The 18,528-nt window shown below is 50.0% G+C and overlaps 1 protein-coding gene across 1 annotated transcript; it reads left to right on the forward strand.

Annotated features, from left to right (window-relative positions):
* Positions 1–1,554: 1,554 nt before the first annotated feature.
* Positions 1,555–17,124, forward strand: LOC115183249 (uncharacterized). Its single transcript, XM_029744595.1, has 6 exons — positions 1,555–1,705; positions 3,233–3,301; positions 8,875–8,915; positions 11,252–11,578; positions 11,981–12,145; positions 16,830–17,124. The coding sequence occupies exons 1-6, from the start codon at positions 1,692–1,694 to the stop codon at positions 16,952–16,954; spliced, it is 741 nt and encodes a 246-aa protein (XP_029600455.1). The 5' UTR covers positions 1,555–1,691; the 3' UTR covers positions 16,955–17,124.
* Positions 17,125–18,528: the final 1,404 nt, after the last annotated feature.

The following is an 18,528-nucleotide window of genomic DNA, read 5'->3' on the forward strand; positions in this document are numbered from 1 at the left end:
AGTACGGAGAAGGGTTAGCTAGCCAGGTGGTTGGTTCAGCCATTCCTACAGTATGGAGAAGGGTTAGCTAGCCAGGTGGTTGGTTCAGCCATTCCTACAGTATGGAGAAGGGTTAGCTAGCCAGGTTGTTACCTCTGGTTGGTTCAGCCATTCCTACAGTATGGAGAAGGGTTAGCTAGCCAGGTTGTTGGTTCAGCCATTCCTACAGTACGGAGAAGGGTTAGCTAGCCAGGTGGTTGGTTCAGCCATTCCTACAGTATGGAGAAGGGTTAGCTAGCCAGGTGGTTGGTTCAGCCATTCCTACAGTACGGAGAAGGGTTAGCTAGCCAGGTGGTTGGTTCAGCCATTCCTACAGTATGGAGAAGGGTTAGCTAGCCAGGTTGTTACCTCTGGTTGGTTCAGCCATTCCTACAGTATGGAGAAGGGTTAGCTAGCCAGGTGGTTGGTTCAGCCATTCCTACAGTATGGAGAAGGGTTAGCTAGCCAGGTGGTTACCTCTGGTTGGTTCAGCCATTCCTACAGTATGGAGAAGGGTTAGCTAGCCAGGTGGTTGGTTCAGCCATTCCTACAGTACGGAGAAAATGACTGGGGAAAGAATACGGTTTTGGGAGAAATGCTTAAAGTGAGGAGATCACAGACTGAGGAGATCTGAGGTCAACACAGACTGAGGAGATCTGAGGTCAACACAGGCTGAGGAGATCTGAGGTCAACACAGGCTGAGGAGATCACAGGCTGAGGAGATCTGAGGTCAACACAGACTGAGGAGATCTGAAGTCAACACAGGCTGAGGAGATCTGAGGTCAACACAGGCTGAGGAGATCACAGGCTGAGGAGATCTGAGGCTGAGGAGATCTGAGGTCAACACAGGCTGAGGCTGAGGAGATCACAGACTGAGGAGATCTGAGGTCAACACAGGCTGAGGAGATCTGAGGTCAACACAGGCTGAGGAGATCTGAGGTCAACACAGGCTGAGGAGATCTGAGGTCAACACAGGCTGAGGAGATCTGAGGCTGAGGAGATCTGAGGAGATCTGAGGCTGAGGAGATCTGAGGTTATCATTCTGTCTATTAGTTATAACATACAGACTATCATTCTGTCTCCTTTAGGAGGACCAGTGTCTAGTGTGGACAGACAGACCTGCTGCTTTCTCCCCCCGTATCTCTCCCTCCTCTCCTCGTCTCCCTCCCTCCTCTCCTCGTCTCCCTCTCTCCTCCCCCCGTATCTCTCCCTCCTCCCCCCGTATCTCTCCCTCCTCCCCCCGTATCTCTCCCTCCTCTCCTCGTCTCCCTCCCTCCTCCCCCCGTATCTCTCCCTCCTCCCCCCGTATCTCTCCCTCCTCCCCCCGTATCTCTCCCTCCTCCCCTCGTATCTCTCCCTCCTCCCCTCGTATCTCTCCCTCCTCCCCTCGTATCTCTCCCTCCTCCCCTCGTATCTCTCCCTCCTCTCCTCGTATCTCTCCCTCCTCCCCCCGTATCTCTCCCTCCTCCCCCCTTATCTCTCCCTCCTCCCCTCGTATCTCTCCCTCCTCCCCTCGTATCTCTCCCTCCTCCCCTCGTCTCCCTCCCTCCTCCCCTCGTATCTCTCCCTCCTCCCCCCGTATCTCTCCCTTCTCCCCTCGTATCTCTCCCTCCTCTCCTCGTCTCCCTCCCTCCTCTCCAGGCTCATCGGACAAATTGAGTCCCAGGCTTCTGATGCTGAGAGGAGGGTAAGATGCACACTGCTGTATAGAGTAATGTGGTTGGTTGTTATTATGTATATATTATCACACTGCTGTATAGAGTAATGGGGTTGGTTGTTATTATGTATATATTATCACACTGCTGTATAGAGTAATGGGGTTGGTTGTTATCACACTGCTGTATACAGTAATGGGGTTGGTTGTTATCACACTGCTGTATAGAGTAATGGGGTTGGTTGTTATTACACTGCTGTATAGAGTAATGGGGTTGGTTGTTATTATGTATATATTATCACACTGCTGTATAGAGTAATGGGGTTGGTTGTTATTACACTGCTGTATAGAGTAATGGGGTTGGTTGTTATCACACTGCTGTATAGAGTAATGGGGTTGGTTGTTATCACACTGCTGTATAGAGTAATGGGGTTGGTTGTTATTATGTATATATTATCACACTGCTGTATAGAGTAATGGGGTTGGTTGTTATTACACTGCTGTATAGAGTAATGGGGTTGGTTGTTATCACACTGCTGTATAGAGTAATGGGGTTGGTTGTTATTATGTATATATTATTACACTGCTGTATAGAGTAATGTGGTTGGTTGTTATTATGTATATATTATCACACTGCTGTATAGCGTAATGGGGTTGGTTGTTATTACACTGCTGTATAGAGTAATGGGGTTGGTTGTTATGTATATATTATCACACTGCTGTATAGAGTAATGGGGTTGGTTGTTATTATGTATATATTATTACACTGCTGTATAGAGTAATGGGGTTGGTTGTTATTATGTATATATTATTACACTGCTGTATAGAGTAATGGGGTTGGTTGTTATTACACTGCTGTATAGAGTAATGGGGTTGGTTGTTATGTATATATTATTACACTGCTGTATAGAGTAATGGGGTTGGTTGTTATTACACTGCTGTATAGAGTAATGGGGTTGGTTGTTATATATTATTACACTGCTGTATAGAGTAATGGGGTTGGTTGTTATCACACTGCTGTATAGAGTAATGGGGTTGGTTGTTATCACACTGCTGTATAGAGTAATGGGGTTGGTTGTTATTATGTATATATTATTACACTGCTGTATAGAGTAATGGGGTTGGTTGTTATTATGTATATATTATTACACTGCTGTATAGAGTAATGGGGTTGGTTGTTATTACACTGCTGTATAGAGTAATGGGGTTGGTTGTTATGTATATATTATTACACTGCTGTATAGAGTAATGGGGTTGGTTGTTATTATGTATATATTATTACACTGCTGTATAGAGTAATGGGGTTGGTTGTTATGTATATATTATTACACTGCTGTATAGAGTAATGGGGTTGGTTGTTATTATGTATATATTATCACACTGCTGTATAGAGTAATGGGGTTGGTTGTTATCACACTGCTGTATAGAGTAATGGGGTTGGTTGTTATTACACTGCTGTATAGAGTAATGGGGTTGGTTGTTATCACACTGCTGTATAGAGTAATGGGGTTGGTTGTGTTGTAGGTTAGGTGTTATTATGTAGATCTTGTTGTGTTGTAGGTTAGGACTCAGCAACGGTAAATCCCCGAAGAGAAGACTTTTCAGCAGTGCTGGACCCCCCAGGAAGAGGTGTGTGTCAATCTGTGAATATATATATATATATATATATATATATATATATATATTGTGTTTGTATATATTGTGTGTGTGAATATATACTGTGTGTGTGTGTATATGTGTATATATATATATTTATTGTGGTGTGTGTATATATTGTGTTTGTATGTATTGTGTGTGAATATATAGTGTGAATATGTATATATATATTTTGTGTGTATATATTTTGTGTTTGTGTGTGAATATATAATGTGTGTGTGTGTGTGTATGTATGTATATATATATATATTGTGTTTGTATATATAGTGTGTGTGTATATACACTACCGTTCAAAGGTTTGGGGTCACTTAGAAATGTCCTTGTTTTTGAAAGAAAAGCTTTTTTGTCCATTAAAATAACATCAAATTGATCAGAAATACAGTGTAGACATTGTTAATGTTGTAAATGACTATTGTAGCTGGAAACGGCAGATTTTATATGGAATATGGAATGAACACGAATGGAGACGGAGAGCTGGTTTCAAGCGCAGCAGGTTTTTATAGGTAAAGGACCACAGGAGGAGGCAGGTAGCCGCGTCCAGGGGCAGGTAGCTGCGTCCAGGGGCAGGAAGAAGGTCATACACAGGAGGAGGCAGGTAGCTGGGTCCAGGGGCAGGCAGAAGGTCATACACAGGAGGAGGCAGGTAGCTGGGTCCAGGGGCAGGTAGCTGGGTCCAGGGAAAGGCAGAAGGTCATACACAGGAGGAGGCTGGTAGCTGGGTCCAGGGGCAGGTAGAAGGTCATACACAGGAGGAGGCAGGTAGCTGGGTCCAGGGGCAGGTAGCTGGGTCCAGGGGCAGGTAGCTGGGTCCAGGGGCAGGTAGCTGGGTCCAGGGGCAGGCAGAAGGTCATAAACAGGAGGAGGCAGGTAGCTGGGACCAGGGGCAGGCAGAAGGTCATACACAGGAGGAGGCAGGTAGCTGGGTCCAGGGGCAGGTAGCTGGGTCCAGGGGCAGGCAGAAGGTCATACACAGGAGGATGCTGGTAGCTGGGTCCAGGGGCAGGTAGAAGGTCATACACAGGAGGAGGCAGGTAGCTGGGTCCAGGGGCAGGTAGCTGGGTCCAGGGGCAGGTAGCTGGGTCCAGGGGCAGATAGCTGGGTCCAGGGGCAGGCAGAAGGTCATAAACAGGAGGAGGCACGTAGCTGGGACCAGGGGCAGGCAGAAGGTCATACACAGGAGGAGGCAGGTAGCTGGGTACAGGGGCAGGCAGAAGGTCATACACAGGAGGAGGCAGGTAGCTGGGTACAGGGGCAGGCAGAAGTTCATACACAGGAGGAGGCAGGTAGCTGGGTCCAGGGGCAGGTAGCTGCGTCCAGGGGCAGGCAGAAGGTCATACACAGGAGGCAGGTAGCTGCGTCCAGGGGCAGGCAGGTCATACACAGGAGGAGGCAGGTAGCTGCGTCCAGGGGCAGGCAGAAGGTCATACACAGAAGGAGGAAGGTAGCTGGGTCCAGGGGCAGGCAGAAGGTCATACACAGGAGGAGGCAGGTAGCTGGGTCCAGGGGCTGGTAGCTGGGTCCAGGGGCAGGTAGCTGGGTACAGGGGCAGGCAGAAGTTCATACACAGGAGGAGGCAGGTAGCTGCGTCCAGGGGCAGGCAGAAGGTCATACACAGGAGGCAGGTAGCTGCGTCCAGGGGCAGGCAGGTCATACACAGGAGGAGGCAGGTAGCTGCGTCCAGGGGCAGGCAGAAGGTCATACACAGAAGGAGGAAGGTAGCTGGGTCCAGGGGCAGGCAGAAGGTCATACACAGGAGGAGGCAGGTAGCTGGGTCCAGGGGCTGGTAGCTGGGTCCAGGGGCAGGTAGCTGGGTCCAGGGGCAGGTAGCTGGGTCCAGGGGCAGGCAGAAGGTCATACACAGGAGGAGGCAGGTAGCTGGGTCCAGGGACAGGCAGAAGGTCATATACAGGAGGAGGCAGGTAGCAGGGTCCAGGGGCAGGCAGAAGGTCATACACAGGAGGAGGCAGGTAGCTGGGTCAAGGGGCAGGCAGAAGGTCATACACAGGAGGAGGTAGGTAGCTGGGTCCAGGGGCAGGCAGAAGGTCATACACAGGAGGAGGCAGGTAGCTGTGTCCAGGGCCAGGCAGAAGGTCATACACAGGAGGATGCAGGTAGCTGGGTCCAGGGGCAGGTAGCTGGGTCCAGGGGCAGGTAGCTGGGTCCAGGGGCAGGTAGCTGGGTCCAGGGGCAGGTAGCTGGGTCCAGGGACAGGTAGCTGGGTCCAGGGGCAGGTAGCTGGGTCCAGGGGCAGGTAGCTGGGTCCAGGGACAGGTAGCTGGGTTCAGGGGCAGGCAGAAGGTCATACACAGGATGCAGGTAGCTGGGTCCAGGTGCAGGCAGGTCAGACACAGGGGGTCCAAAAGGGCAACATTTCAGGCAGGGAAAAGGCTTGTAACGTAGTCCGGGAGATCAGGCAATGGGTTGATAAGAGGAAATCCGATAGGCTAAAGTACAGGCAGGAAATAGGCAAAAGGCGTCGTTAGTGAGGCAGGCGAAAACTATCATACACAGGAGGAGTAAATCATGGGAAAACCAGCGCTTCAAATAGAAGTGTGTCAAAAACAAGCAATACCTCACAATGATGGGGTGCAAAGAACTGAACTAAATATTGTGTGATAATGACATACAGGTGTGTGAACAGGGGATCAGAATTCAGGTGATTGGGATCTGGAGAGTGAGCTGCATTCAGGGGATCTATGTGTTTGAGAGTGTGAGCTGGAAGCAGACGTTACAAATATCTACATAGGTGTACAGAGGCCCATTATCAGCAACCATCACTCCTGTGTTCCAATGGCACGTTGTGTTAGCTAATCCAAGTTTATCATTTTAAAAAGGTTAATTGATCATTAGAAAACCCTTTTGCAATTATGTTAGCACAGCTGAAAAATATTGTCTTGATTAAAGAAGCAATAAAACTGTCCTTCTTTAGACTAGTTGAGTATCTGGAGCATCAGCATTAGTGAGTTCGATTACAGGCTCAAAATGGCCAGAAACAAAGAACTTTCTTCTGAAACTCGTCAGTCTATTCTTGTTCTGAGAAATGATGGCTATTCCATGTGAGAAATTTCCAAGAAACTAAAGATCTGGTACAACACTGTGTACTACTCCCTTCACAGAACAGCACAAACTGGCTCTAACTAGAATAGAAAGAGGAGTGGGAGGCCCCGGTGCACAACTGAGCAAGAGAACAAGTACATTAGAGTGTCTAGTTTGAGAAACAGACGCCTCACAAGTCCTCAACTGGCAGCTTCATTAAATAGTACCGGCAAAACACCAGTCTCGACGTCAACAGTGAAGAGACGACTCCAGGATGTTGGCCTTCTAGGCAGAGTTGCAAAGAAAAAGCCATGTCTCAAACTGGCCAATAAAAAGAAAATATTAAGATGGGCAAAAGAACACAGACACTGGACAGAGGAACTCTGCCTAGAAGGCCAGCATCCTTGAGTCGCCTCTTCACTGTTGACGTTGAGACTGGTGTACAGTGCATTCATAAAGTATTCAGACCACTTGACTTTTTCCACATTTTGTTACGTTACAGCCTTATTCTAAAATGGATTACATTGTTTTTGTTCCTCATCAATCTACACACAATACCCCAAAAAGCAAAAACAGGTTTTTAGAAATGTTTGGAAATGTATAAAAAATTTAAAAACTGAAACATCACATTTACATAAGTTTTTATTTAATTTCACCTTTATTTCACTAGGAAGTCGGTTAAGAACAAATTGTTATTTACAATGACGGCCTACCAAAAGGCAAAAGACCGACGGGGACTGGGATTAAAAATAATAAATAAATAAAATAAAAATATAGGACAAAACACACATCACAACACTACATAAAGAGAGTCCTAAGACAACAACACAGCATGGCAGCAACACCTGACAACACAGCATGGCAGCAACACATGACAACACAGCATGGTAGCAACACATGACAACACAGCATGGTAGCAACACCTGACAACACAGCATGGCAGCAACACATGACAACACAGCATGGTAGCAACACATGACAACACAGCATGGTAGCAACACATGACAACACAGCATGGCAGCAACACATGACAACACAGCATGGCAGCAACACCTGACAACACAGCATGGCAGCAACACATGACAACACAGCATGGTAGAAACACATGACAACACAGCATGGTAGAAACACATGACAACACAGCATGGTAGCAACACATGACAACAACACTGTAGCAACACAGTATGGCGCAAACATTATTAGCTACAGACAACAGCACAAGAAGGTAGAGACAACAATACATCAGGCGAAGCGTGCTTTGTTGAAGCACCTTTGGCAGCGATTACAGCCTCGAGTCTTCTTGGGTATGACGCTACAAACTTGGCACGCCTGTATTTGGGGAGTTTTTCCCATTCTTCTCTGCAGATCCTCTCAAGCTCTGTCAGGTTGGATGGGGAGCGTCGCTGCTCAGCGATTCTCAGGTCTTTCCAGAGATGTTCGATCGGCTTCAAGTCCGGGCTCTGGCTGGGAAACTCAAGGACATTGTCTTGGCAATGTGCTTAGGTTTGTTGTCCTGTTGGAAGGTGAACCTTCGCCCCAGTCTGAGGTCCTGAGCGCTCTGGAGCAGGTTTTCATCAAGGATCTCTCTGTACTTTGCTACGTTAATCTTTCCCTCAATACTGACTAGTCTTCCAGTCCCTGCCTCTGAAAAACATCCCCAAAGCATAACGCTGCCACCACCATGCTTCACTGTAGGGATGGTGCCAGGTTTCCTCCAGATGTGATGCTTGGCTTTCTGGATGGTTGTCCTTCTGGAAGGTTCTCCCATCTCCACAGAGGAACTCTGGAGCAAGGGTTCTTGCTCAGACCAAGCCACTTCCCTTCTCCCCAGATTGCTCAGTTTGGCCAGGCTGCCAGCTCTAGGAAGAGTCTTGGTGGTTCCAAACTTCTTCCATTTCAGAATGATGGAGGCCACTGTGTTCTTGGGGACGTTCAATGCTGCAGACATTGTTTGGTACCCTTCCCCAGATATGTGCCTCAACATAATCCTGTCTCGGAGCTCTACGGACAATTCCTTCGACCTCATGGCTTGGTTTTTGCTCTGACATGCACTGTAAACTGTGGGACCTTATATAGACAGGTGTGTGCCTTTTCAAATCATGTCCAATCAATTTAATTTACCGCAGGTGGAGTCCAATCAAGTTGTATAAACATCTCAAGGATGATCAATGGAAACAGGATGCGCCTGAGCTCAATTTCTAGTCTCATAGCAAAGGGGTCTGAATACTTATGTAAATAAGGTATTTCTGTTTTTTATTTGTCATTTAGGGATATTGTGTGTAGATTGATGAGGAAAAACATTTATTTAATCAGTTTTAGAATAAGGCTGTAAACCTAACAAAATGTGGAATAAGTCAAGGGATATGAATACTTTTCTAATGCACTGTGTGTGTGTGTGTGTGTGTGTGTGTGTGTGTGTGTGTGTGTGTGTGTGTGTGTGTGTGTGTGTGTGTGTGTGTGTGTGTGTGTGTGTGTGTGTGTGTGTGTGTGTGTGTGTGTGTTTTCTGCAGACTGACTCTGGGGACCCATCCAGAGGAGGAAACCGACACAGGTCAGACTGATTTCACAGGAACCCTGTAGTAATGTACCAATGTTGTAGTAACGTTGTAGTTACGTTGTAGTAGTGATGGAGTAGCCACTATTAACCACTAAATGAGTGATGGAGTAGACACTATTAACCACTAAATGAGTGATGGAGTAGACACTATTAACCACTAAATGAGTGATGGAGTAGCCACTAAATGAGTGATGGAGTAGCCACTATTAACCACTAAATGAGTGATGGAGTAGCCACTATTAACCACTAAATGAGTGATGGAGTAGCCTCTATTAACCACTAAATGAGTGATGGAGTAGCCTCTATTAACCACTAAATGAGGGATGGAGTAGCCACTATTAACCACTAAATGAGTGATGGAGTAGCCACTATTAACCACTAAATGAGTGATGGAGTAGCCTCTATTAACCACTAAATGAGGGATGGAGTAGCCACTGTTAACCACTAAATGAGTGATGGAGTAGCCACTATTAACCACTAAATGAGTGATGGAGTAGCCACTATTAACCACTAAATGAGTGATGGAGTAGCCACTATTAACCACTAAATGAGTGATGGAGTAGCCTCTATTAACCACTAAATGAGTGATGGAGTAGCCACTATTAACCACTAAATGAGTGATGGAGTAGCCACTGTTAACCACTAAATGAGTGATGGAGTAGACACTATTAACCACTAAATGAGTGATGGAGTAGCCACTGTTAACCACTAAATGAGTGATGGAGTAGCCTCTATTAACCACTAAATGAGTGATGGAGTAGACACTATTAGCCACTAAATGAGTGATGGAGTAGCCTCTATTAACCACTAAATGAGGGATGGAGTAGCCACTGTTAACCACTAAATGAGTGATGGAGTAGCCACTATTAACCACTAAATGAGTGATGGAGTAGCCACTATTAACCACTAAATGAGTGATGGAGTAGCCTCTATTAACCACTAAATGAGGGATGGAGTAGCCACTGTTAACCACTAAATGAGTGATGGAGTAGCCTCTATTAACCACTAAATGAGGGATGGAGTAGCCACTGTTAACCACTAAATGAGTGATGGAGTAGCCACTGTTAACCACTAAATGAGTGATGGAGTAGACACTATTAACCACTAAATGAGTGATGGAGTAGCCACTGTTAACCACTAAATGAGTGATGGAGTAGACACTATTAACCACTAAATGAGTGATGGAGTGATTGTAACATCTCTCTGGCAGAGGGCAGTCTGTAGTAACGTTGTAGTAAGGTTGTAGTAACGTTGTAGTCGTAACATCTCTCTGGCAGAGGGCAGTCTGTAGTAACGTTGTAGTAGTAACATCTCTCTGGCAGAGGGCAGTCTGTAGTAACGTTGTAGTAGTAACATCTCTCTGGCAGAGGGCAGTCTGTAGTAACGTTGTGGTAGTAACATCTCTCTGGCAGAGGGCAGTCTGTAGTAACGTTGTAGTCGTAACATCTCTCTGGCAGAGGGCAGTCTGTAGTAACGTTGTAGTAGTAACATCTCTCTGGCAGAGGGCGGTCTGTAGTAATGTTGTAGTAGTAACATCTCTCTGGCAGAGGGCGGTCTGTAGTAACGTTGTAGTCCTAACATCTCTCTGGCAGAGGGCAGTCTGTAGTAACGTTGTAGTAGTAACATCTGTCTGGCAGAGGGCAGTCTGTAGTAACGTTGTAGTCCTAACATCTCTCTGGCAGAGGGCAGTCTGTAGTAACGTTGTAGTAGTAACATCTCTCTGGCAGAGGGCAGTCTGTAGTAACGTTGTAGTAGTAACATCTCTCTGGCAGAGGGCAGTCTGTAGTAACGTTGTAGTAGTAACATCTCTGGCAGAGGGCGGTCTGTAGTAACGTTGTAGTAGTAACATCTCTCTGGCAGAGGGCAGTCTGTAGTAACGTTGTAGTAGTAACATCTCTGGCAGAGGGCGGTCTGTAGTAACGTTGTAGTAGTAACATCTCTCTGGCAGAGGGCAGTCTGTAGTAACGTTGTAGTCCTAACATCTCTCTGGCAGAGGGCAGTCTGTAGTAACGTTGTAGTAGTAACATCTCTCTGGCAGAGGGCAGTCTGTAGTAACGTTGTAGTAGTAACATCTCTCTGGCAGAGGGCGGTCTGTAGTAACGTTGTAGTAGTAACATCTCTCTGGCAGAGGGCAGTCTGTAGTAACATTGTAGTCCTAACATCTCTCTGGCAGAGGGCAGTCTGTAGTAACGCTGTAGTCTTAACATCTCTCTGGCAGAGGGCAGTCTGTAGTAACGTTGTAGTCGTAACATCTCTCTGGCAGAGGGCAGTCTGTAGTAACGTTGTACTAAGGTTGTAGTAACGTTGTTGTCCTAACATCTCTCTGGCAGAGGGCAGTCTGTGGGAAGCCTCCATGGAGTTCCTGGAGACCAACTATGATGAGGAGGAGGATGATGATGATGATGATGACGATCAGGCCTTCCTCACGGCCCCTTCCTCTCCTGTCTCGTTGTTGGGTGGTTGTCGGCTGGGCCTGGCTCGCGTTGCCATGGAGACGGTGCCCTTACAGTACTGCCCGGCGACCAGGGAGCAACAGGCGGTTGCCGTGGAGATGCAGACGGGAGAGTTCCAGGACCTTCGGTGTTGTGGAGGTCTGGAGAACTACAGCCCTACAGAGAGCTACACCCAGACTGGACACTACACTCTCACACTGAGAGGTACACGGCTTTGATTCATTTACTTTTAAAAGAGATTTCTTTCCCTGGTTAAATTATTCATCCCTCACACCTTCCTAACTTCCCTCCCTGCCTCCCTCTCTCCATCTCCCTCTCTCCACCTCCCTCCCTCTCTCTCCCTCCCTCCCTCCCTCCCTCTCTCTCTCTCTCTCTCTCTCTCTCTCTCCCTCTCTCCCACTCTCCCTCTCTCCCTCTCTCTCTCCCTCTCTCTCTCCCTTCCCCTCTCTCTCTCACCCTCTCTCCCTCTCTCTCTCGCTCCCTCCCTCCCTCCCTCCCTCTCTCTCTCTCCCTCCCTCTCTCTCTCTCTCCCTCCCTCTCTTTCTCTCTCTCCCTCCCTCCCTCCCTTCCTCCCTCTCTCTCTCCTCCCTCCCTCCCTCTCTCTAGCTCTATCTGATGGGGTGATGGTAGATGCAGTGTTCCTTCCTGGAAGCTCCGCCGCCAGCACCCCTTCAGGCCCCTCCCCTCCACATGGCCCCTCCCACTCTGACCACTGGTTCACCATCCTGACGCACGGAGGCTTTTCAGCACACACACCTCCACCTGCACCAGGTAACACACCCCTCCACCTGCACCAGGTAACACACCCCTCCACCTGCACCAGGTAACACACACCTCCACCTGCACCAGGTAACACACACACCTCCACCTGCACCAGGTAACACACACCTCCACCTGCACCAGGTAACACACACCTCCACCTGCACCAGGTAACACACACACCTCCACCTGCACCAGGTAACACACACCTCCACCTGCACCAGGTAACACACACCTCCACCTGCACCAGGTAACACACACCCCTCCACCTGCACCAGGTAACACACACCCCTCCACCTGCACCAGGTAACACACACCCCTCCACCTGCACCAGGTAACACACACACCTGCACCAGGTAACACACACCCCTCCACCTGCACCAGGTAACACACACCCCTCCACCTGCACCAGGTAACACACACACCTGCACCAGGTAACACACACCTCCACCTGCACCAGGTAACACACACACCTCCACCTGCACCAGGTAACACACCCCTCCACCTGCACCAGTTAACACACACCCCTCCACCTGCACCAGGTAACACACACCCCTCCACCTGCACCAGGTAACACACCCCTCCACCTGCACCAGGTTACACACACACCTCCACCTGCACCAGGTAACACACCCCTCCACCTGCACCAGGTAACACACACACCTCCACCTGCACCAGGTAACACACCCCTCCACCTGCACCAGGTAACACACACCCCTCCACCTGCACCAGGTAACACACCCCTCCACCTGCACCAGGTAACACACCCCTCCACCTGCACCAGGTAACACACACTCCTCCACCTGCACCAGGTAACACACACCCCTCCACCTGCACCAGGTAACACACACCTCCACCTGCACCAGGTAACACACACACCTCCACCTGCACCAGGTAACACACACACCTCCACCTGCACCAGGTAACACACCCCTCCACCTGCACCAGGTAACACACACACCTCCACCTGCACCAGGTAACACACCCCTCACCTGCACCAGGTAACACACACACCTCCACCTGCACCAGGTAACACACCCCTCCACCTGCACCAGGTAACACACACCCCTCCACCTGCACCAGGTAACACACCCCTCCACCTGCACCAGGTAACACACCCCTCCACCTGCACCAGGTTACACACACACCTCCACCTGCACCAGGTAACACACCCCTCCACCTGCACCAGGTAACACACACCTCCACCTGCACCAGGTAACACACACCTCCACCTGCACCAGGTAACACACACCCCTCCACCTGCACCAGGTAACACACCCCTCCATCTGCACCAGGTAACACACACCTCCACCTGCACCAGGTAACACACACCTCCACCTGCACCAGGTAACACACACCTCCACCTGCACCAGGTAACACACACCTCCACCTGCACCAGGTAACACACACCCCTCCACCTGCACCAGGTAACATACACCTCCACCTGCACCAGGTAACACACACACCTCCACCTGCACCAGGTAACACACCCCTCCACCTGCACCAGGTAACACACACACCTCCACCTGCACCAGGTAACACACCCCTCCACCTGCACCAGGTAACACACACACCTCCACCTGCACCAGGTAACACACCCCTCCACCTGCACCAGGTAACACACACCCCTCCACCTGCACCAGGTAACACACCCCTCCACCTGCACCAGGTAACACACCCCTCCACCTGCACCAGGTAACACACACCCCTCCACCTGCACCAGGTAACACACACCCCTCCACCTGCACCAGGTAACACACACCTCCACCTGCACCAGGTAACACACACCTCCACCTGCACCAGGTAACACACACCTCCACCTGCACCAGGTAACACACCCCTCCACCTGCACCAGGTAACACACACCTCCACCTGCACCAGGTAACACACCCCTCCACCTGCACCAGGTAACACACCCCTCACCTGCACCAGGTAACACACACACCTCCACCTGCACCAGGTAACACACCCCTCCACCTGCACCAGGTAACACACACCCCTCCACCTGCACCAGGTAACACACCCTCCACCTGCACCAGGTAACACACCCCTCCACCTGCACCAGGTAACACACACCCCTCCACCTGCACCAGGTAACACACACCCCTCCACCTGCACCAGGTAACACACACCTCCACCTGCACCAGGTAACACACACGCCTCCACCTGCACCAGGTAACACACACCTCCACCTGCACCAGGTAACACACACCTCCACCTGCACCAGGTAACACACACCCCTCCACCTGCACCAGGTAACACACACCCCTCCACCTGCACCAGGTAACACACACCTCCACCTGCACCAGGTAACACACACACCTCCACCTACACCAGGTAACACACCCCTCCACCTGCACCAGGTAACACACACCTCCACCTGCACCAGGTAACACACACCTCCACCTGCACCAGGTAACACACCCCTCCACCTGCACCAGGTAACACACACACCTCCACCTGCACCAGGTAACACACCCCTCACCTGCACCAGGTAACACACACACCTCCACCTGCACCAGGTAACACACCCCTCCACCTGCACCAGGTAACACACACCCCTCCACCTGCACCAGGTAACACACCCCTCCACCTGCACCAGGTAACACCACCCCTCCACCTGCACCAGGTAACACACACCCCTCCACCTGCACCAGGTAACACACACCCCTCCACCTGCACCAGGTAACACACACCTCCACCTGCACCAGGTAACACACACGCCTCCACCTGCACCAGGTAACACACACCTCCACCTGCACCAGGTAACACACACCTCCACCTGCACCAGGTAACACACACACCTCCACCTGCACCAGGTAACACACACCTCCACCTGCACCAGGTAACACACACCTCCACCTGCACCAGGTAACACACACACCTCCACCTGCACCAGGTAACACACACCTCCACTGCACCAGGTAACACACACCTCCACCTGCACCAGGTAACACACACCCCTCCACCTGCACCAGGTAACACACACCCCTCCACCTGCACCAGGTAACACACACCCCTCCACCTGCACCAGGTAACACACACCCCTCCACCTGCACCAGGTAACACACACCCCTCCACCTGCACCAGGTAACACACACACCTGCACCAGGTAACACACACCTCCACCTGCACCAGGTAACACACACACCTCCACCTGCACCAGGTAACACACCCCTCCACCTGCACCAGTTAACACACACCCCTCCACCTGCACCAGGTAACACACACCCCTCCACCTGCACCAGGTAACACACCCCTCCACCTGCCACCAGGTTACCACACACCCTCCACCTGCAACCAGGTAACACACCCCTCCACCTGCACCAGGTAACACACACCCTCCACCTGCACCAGGTAACACACCCCTCCACCTGCACCAGGGTAACACCCACCCCCTCCACCCTGCACCAGGTAACACACCCCTCCACCTGCACCAGGTAACACACACACCTCCACCTGCACCAGGTAACCACACCCCTCACCTGCACCAGGTAACACACACACCTCCACCTGCACAGGTAACACACCCTCCACCTGCCCCAGGTAACACACACCCCTCCACCTGCACCAGGTACACAACCCTCACACACCCCTCCACCTGCACCAGGTAACACACCCCTCCACCTGCACCAGGTAACACACCCCTCCACCTGCACCAGGTTACACACACACCTCACCTGCACCAGGTAACACACCCCTCCACCTGCACCAGGTAACACACACCTCCACCTGCACCAGGTAACACACACCTCCACCTGCACCAGGTAACACACACCCCTCCACCTGCACCAGGTAACACACCCCTCCATCTGCACCAGGTAACACACACCTCCACCTGCACCAGGTAACACACACCTCCACCTGCACCAGGTAACACACACCTCCACCTGCACCAGGTAACACACACCTCCACCTGCACCAGGTAACACACACCCCTCCACCTGCACCAGGTAACATACACCTCCACCTGCACCAGGTAACACACACACCTCCAACCTGCACCAGGTAACCACACCCTCCACCTGCACCAGGTAACACACCCCTCCACCTGCACCAGGTAACACACACCTCCACCTGCACCAGGTAACACACCCCTCCACCTGCACCAGGTAACACACACCCCTCCACCTGCACCAGGTAACACACCCCTCCACCTGCACCAGGTAACACACCCCTCCACCTGCACCAGGTAACACACACCCCTCCACCTGCACCAGGTAACACACACCCCTCCACCTGCACCAGGTAACACACACCTCCACCTGCACCAGGTAACACACACCTCCACCTGCACCAGGTAACACACACCTCCACCTGCACCAGGTAACACACCCCTCCACCTGCACCAGGTAACACACACACCTCCACCTGCACCAGGTAACACACCCCTCACCTGCACCAGGTAACACACACACCTCCACCTGCACCAGGTAACACACCCCTCCACCTGCACCAGGTAACACACACCCCTCCACCTGCACCAGGTAACACACCCCTCCACCTGCACCAGGTAACACACCCCTCCACCTGCACCAGGTAACACACACCCCTCCACCTGCACCAGGTAACACACCCCTCCACCTGCACCAGGTAACACACACCTCCACCTGCACCAGGTAACACACACACCTCCACCTCCACCTGAAAACACACACCATAATAATGATTTCTGTCCTCTCTCGTCCTATCCTAGCGGACCTGATCGCAACGGCCTCCCAGCTGGCCAATCAGAGGCTGGTGTGTGTTTTGGAGGTGTGTCTTCTGGGAGGAGACAGATTGGAGGTGGTCCTGAGTAGAGCCTTCCCTCTGAGAGACTGACCTCATCATCATGCGTCATATTCAAGTCTAATAGACTGTATGTGGGAGTCAACTAAATGTTTCTCATTATTCCATCTTAGCGAATCACACGAGTGTAAGGTGTGGCCCCGAATCAAGAAACGTGTGTAGCGGGAGATGATTGGTTAAAGAAAAGCTAATGTCAAAACTTTCTTGCTGATTTTCTATTGGTGACATAATTTTTCCCTGACTTTTTCTATTGGTGAGTGAAGATCACGTTTGAAGCTTTTGTTCACGAGACTTTCCATGGAACGAGGAAGGAGGAACGAGGAACTAAAAGACTGACACACTCACCCTTTCTCTCTCTCAAACACACACACTCACACTCACCCTTTCTCTCTCTCAAACACACACACACACCCTTTCTCTCTCTCTCAAACACACACACACACCCTTTCTCTCTCTCTGACACATACACTCACACACACCCTTTCTGTCTCTCTGACACATACACTCACACACACCCTTTCTCTCTCTCTGACACACACACTCACACACACCCTTTCTCTCTCTCTGACACACACACTCACACACACACCCTTTCTCTCTCTCTGACACACACACTCACACACACCAGTTCTCTCTCTCTGACACACACACTCACACTCACCCTTTCTCTCTCTCTGACACACACACACACTCACCAGTTCTCTCTCTCTGACACACACTCACACACACCAGTTCTCTCTCTCTGACACACACTCACACACACCGGTTCTCTCTCTCTGACACACACTCACACACACCGGTTCTCTCTCTCTGACACACACACTCACACACACCCTTTCGCTCTCTCTGACACACACACTCACACACACCAGTTCTCTCTCTCTGACACACACACACACACACACACACACTCACCCTTTCTCTCTCTCTGACACACACACTCACACACACCAGTTCTCTCTCTCTGACACACACACACACACACACACCTGACTGTGTATTGTAAAGCCAGCTATTTTATGTTGTTTGAAACCGTGTTTTACAGGTGAAGGCTTAATAAACAGTACTATGTAGTAGGGTTACTAACAGGGTTAATAAACAGTACTATGTAGTAGGGTTATTAACAGGGTTAATAAACAGTACTATGTAGTAGGGTTATTAACAGGGTTAATAAACAGTACTATGAAGTAGGGTTATTAACAGGGTTAATAAACAGTACTATGTAGTAGGGTTACTAACAGGGTTAATAAACAGTACTATGTAGTAGGGTTACTAACAGGGTTAATAAACAGTACTATGTAGTAGGGTTATTAACAGGGTTAATAAACAGTACTATGTAGTAGGGTTATTAACAGGGTTAATAAACAGTACTATGTAGTAGGGTTATTAACAGGGTTAATAAACAGTACTATGTAGTAGGGTTATTAACAGGGTTAATAAACAGTACTATGTAGTAGGGTTACTAACAGTGTTAATAAACAGTACTATGTAGTAGGGTTACTAACAGTGTTAATAAACAGTACTATGTAGTAGGGTTATTAACAGGGTTAATAAACAGTACTATGTAGTAGGGTTACTAACAGGGTTAATGGACAGTACTATGTAGT

The sequence above is a fragment of the Salmo trutta genome, unplaced genomic scaffold (genome assembly GCF_901001165.1).
Source record: "Salmo trutta unplaced genomic scaffold, fSalTru1.1, whole genome shotgun sequence".
NCBI lineage: Eukaryota > Metazoa > Chordata > Actinopteri > Salmoniformes > Salmonidae > Salmo > Salmo trutta.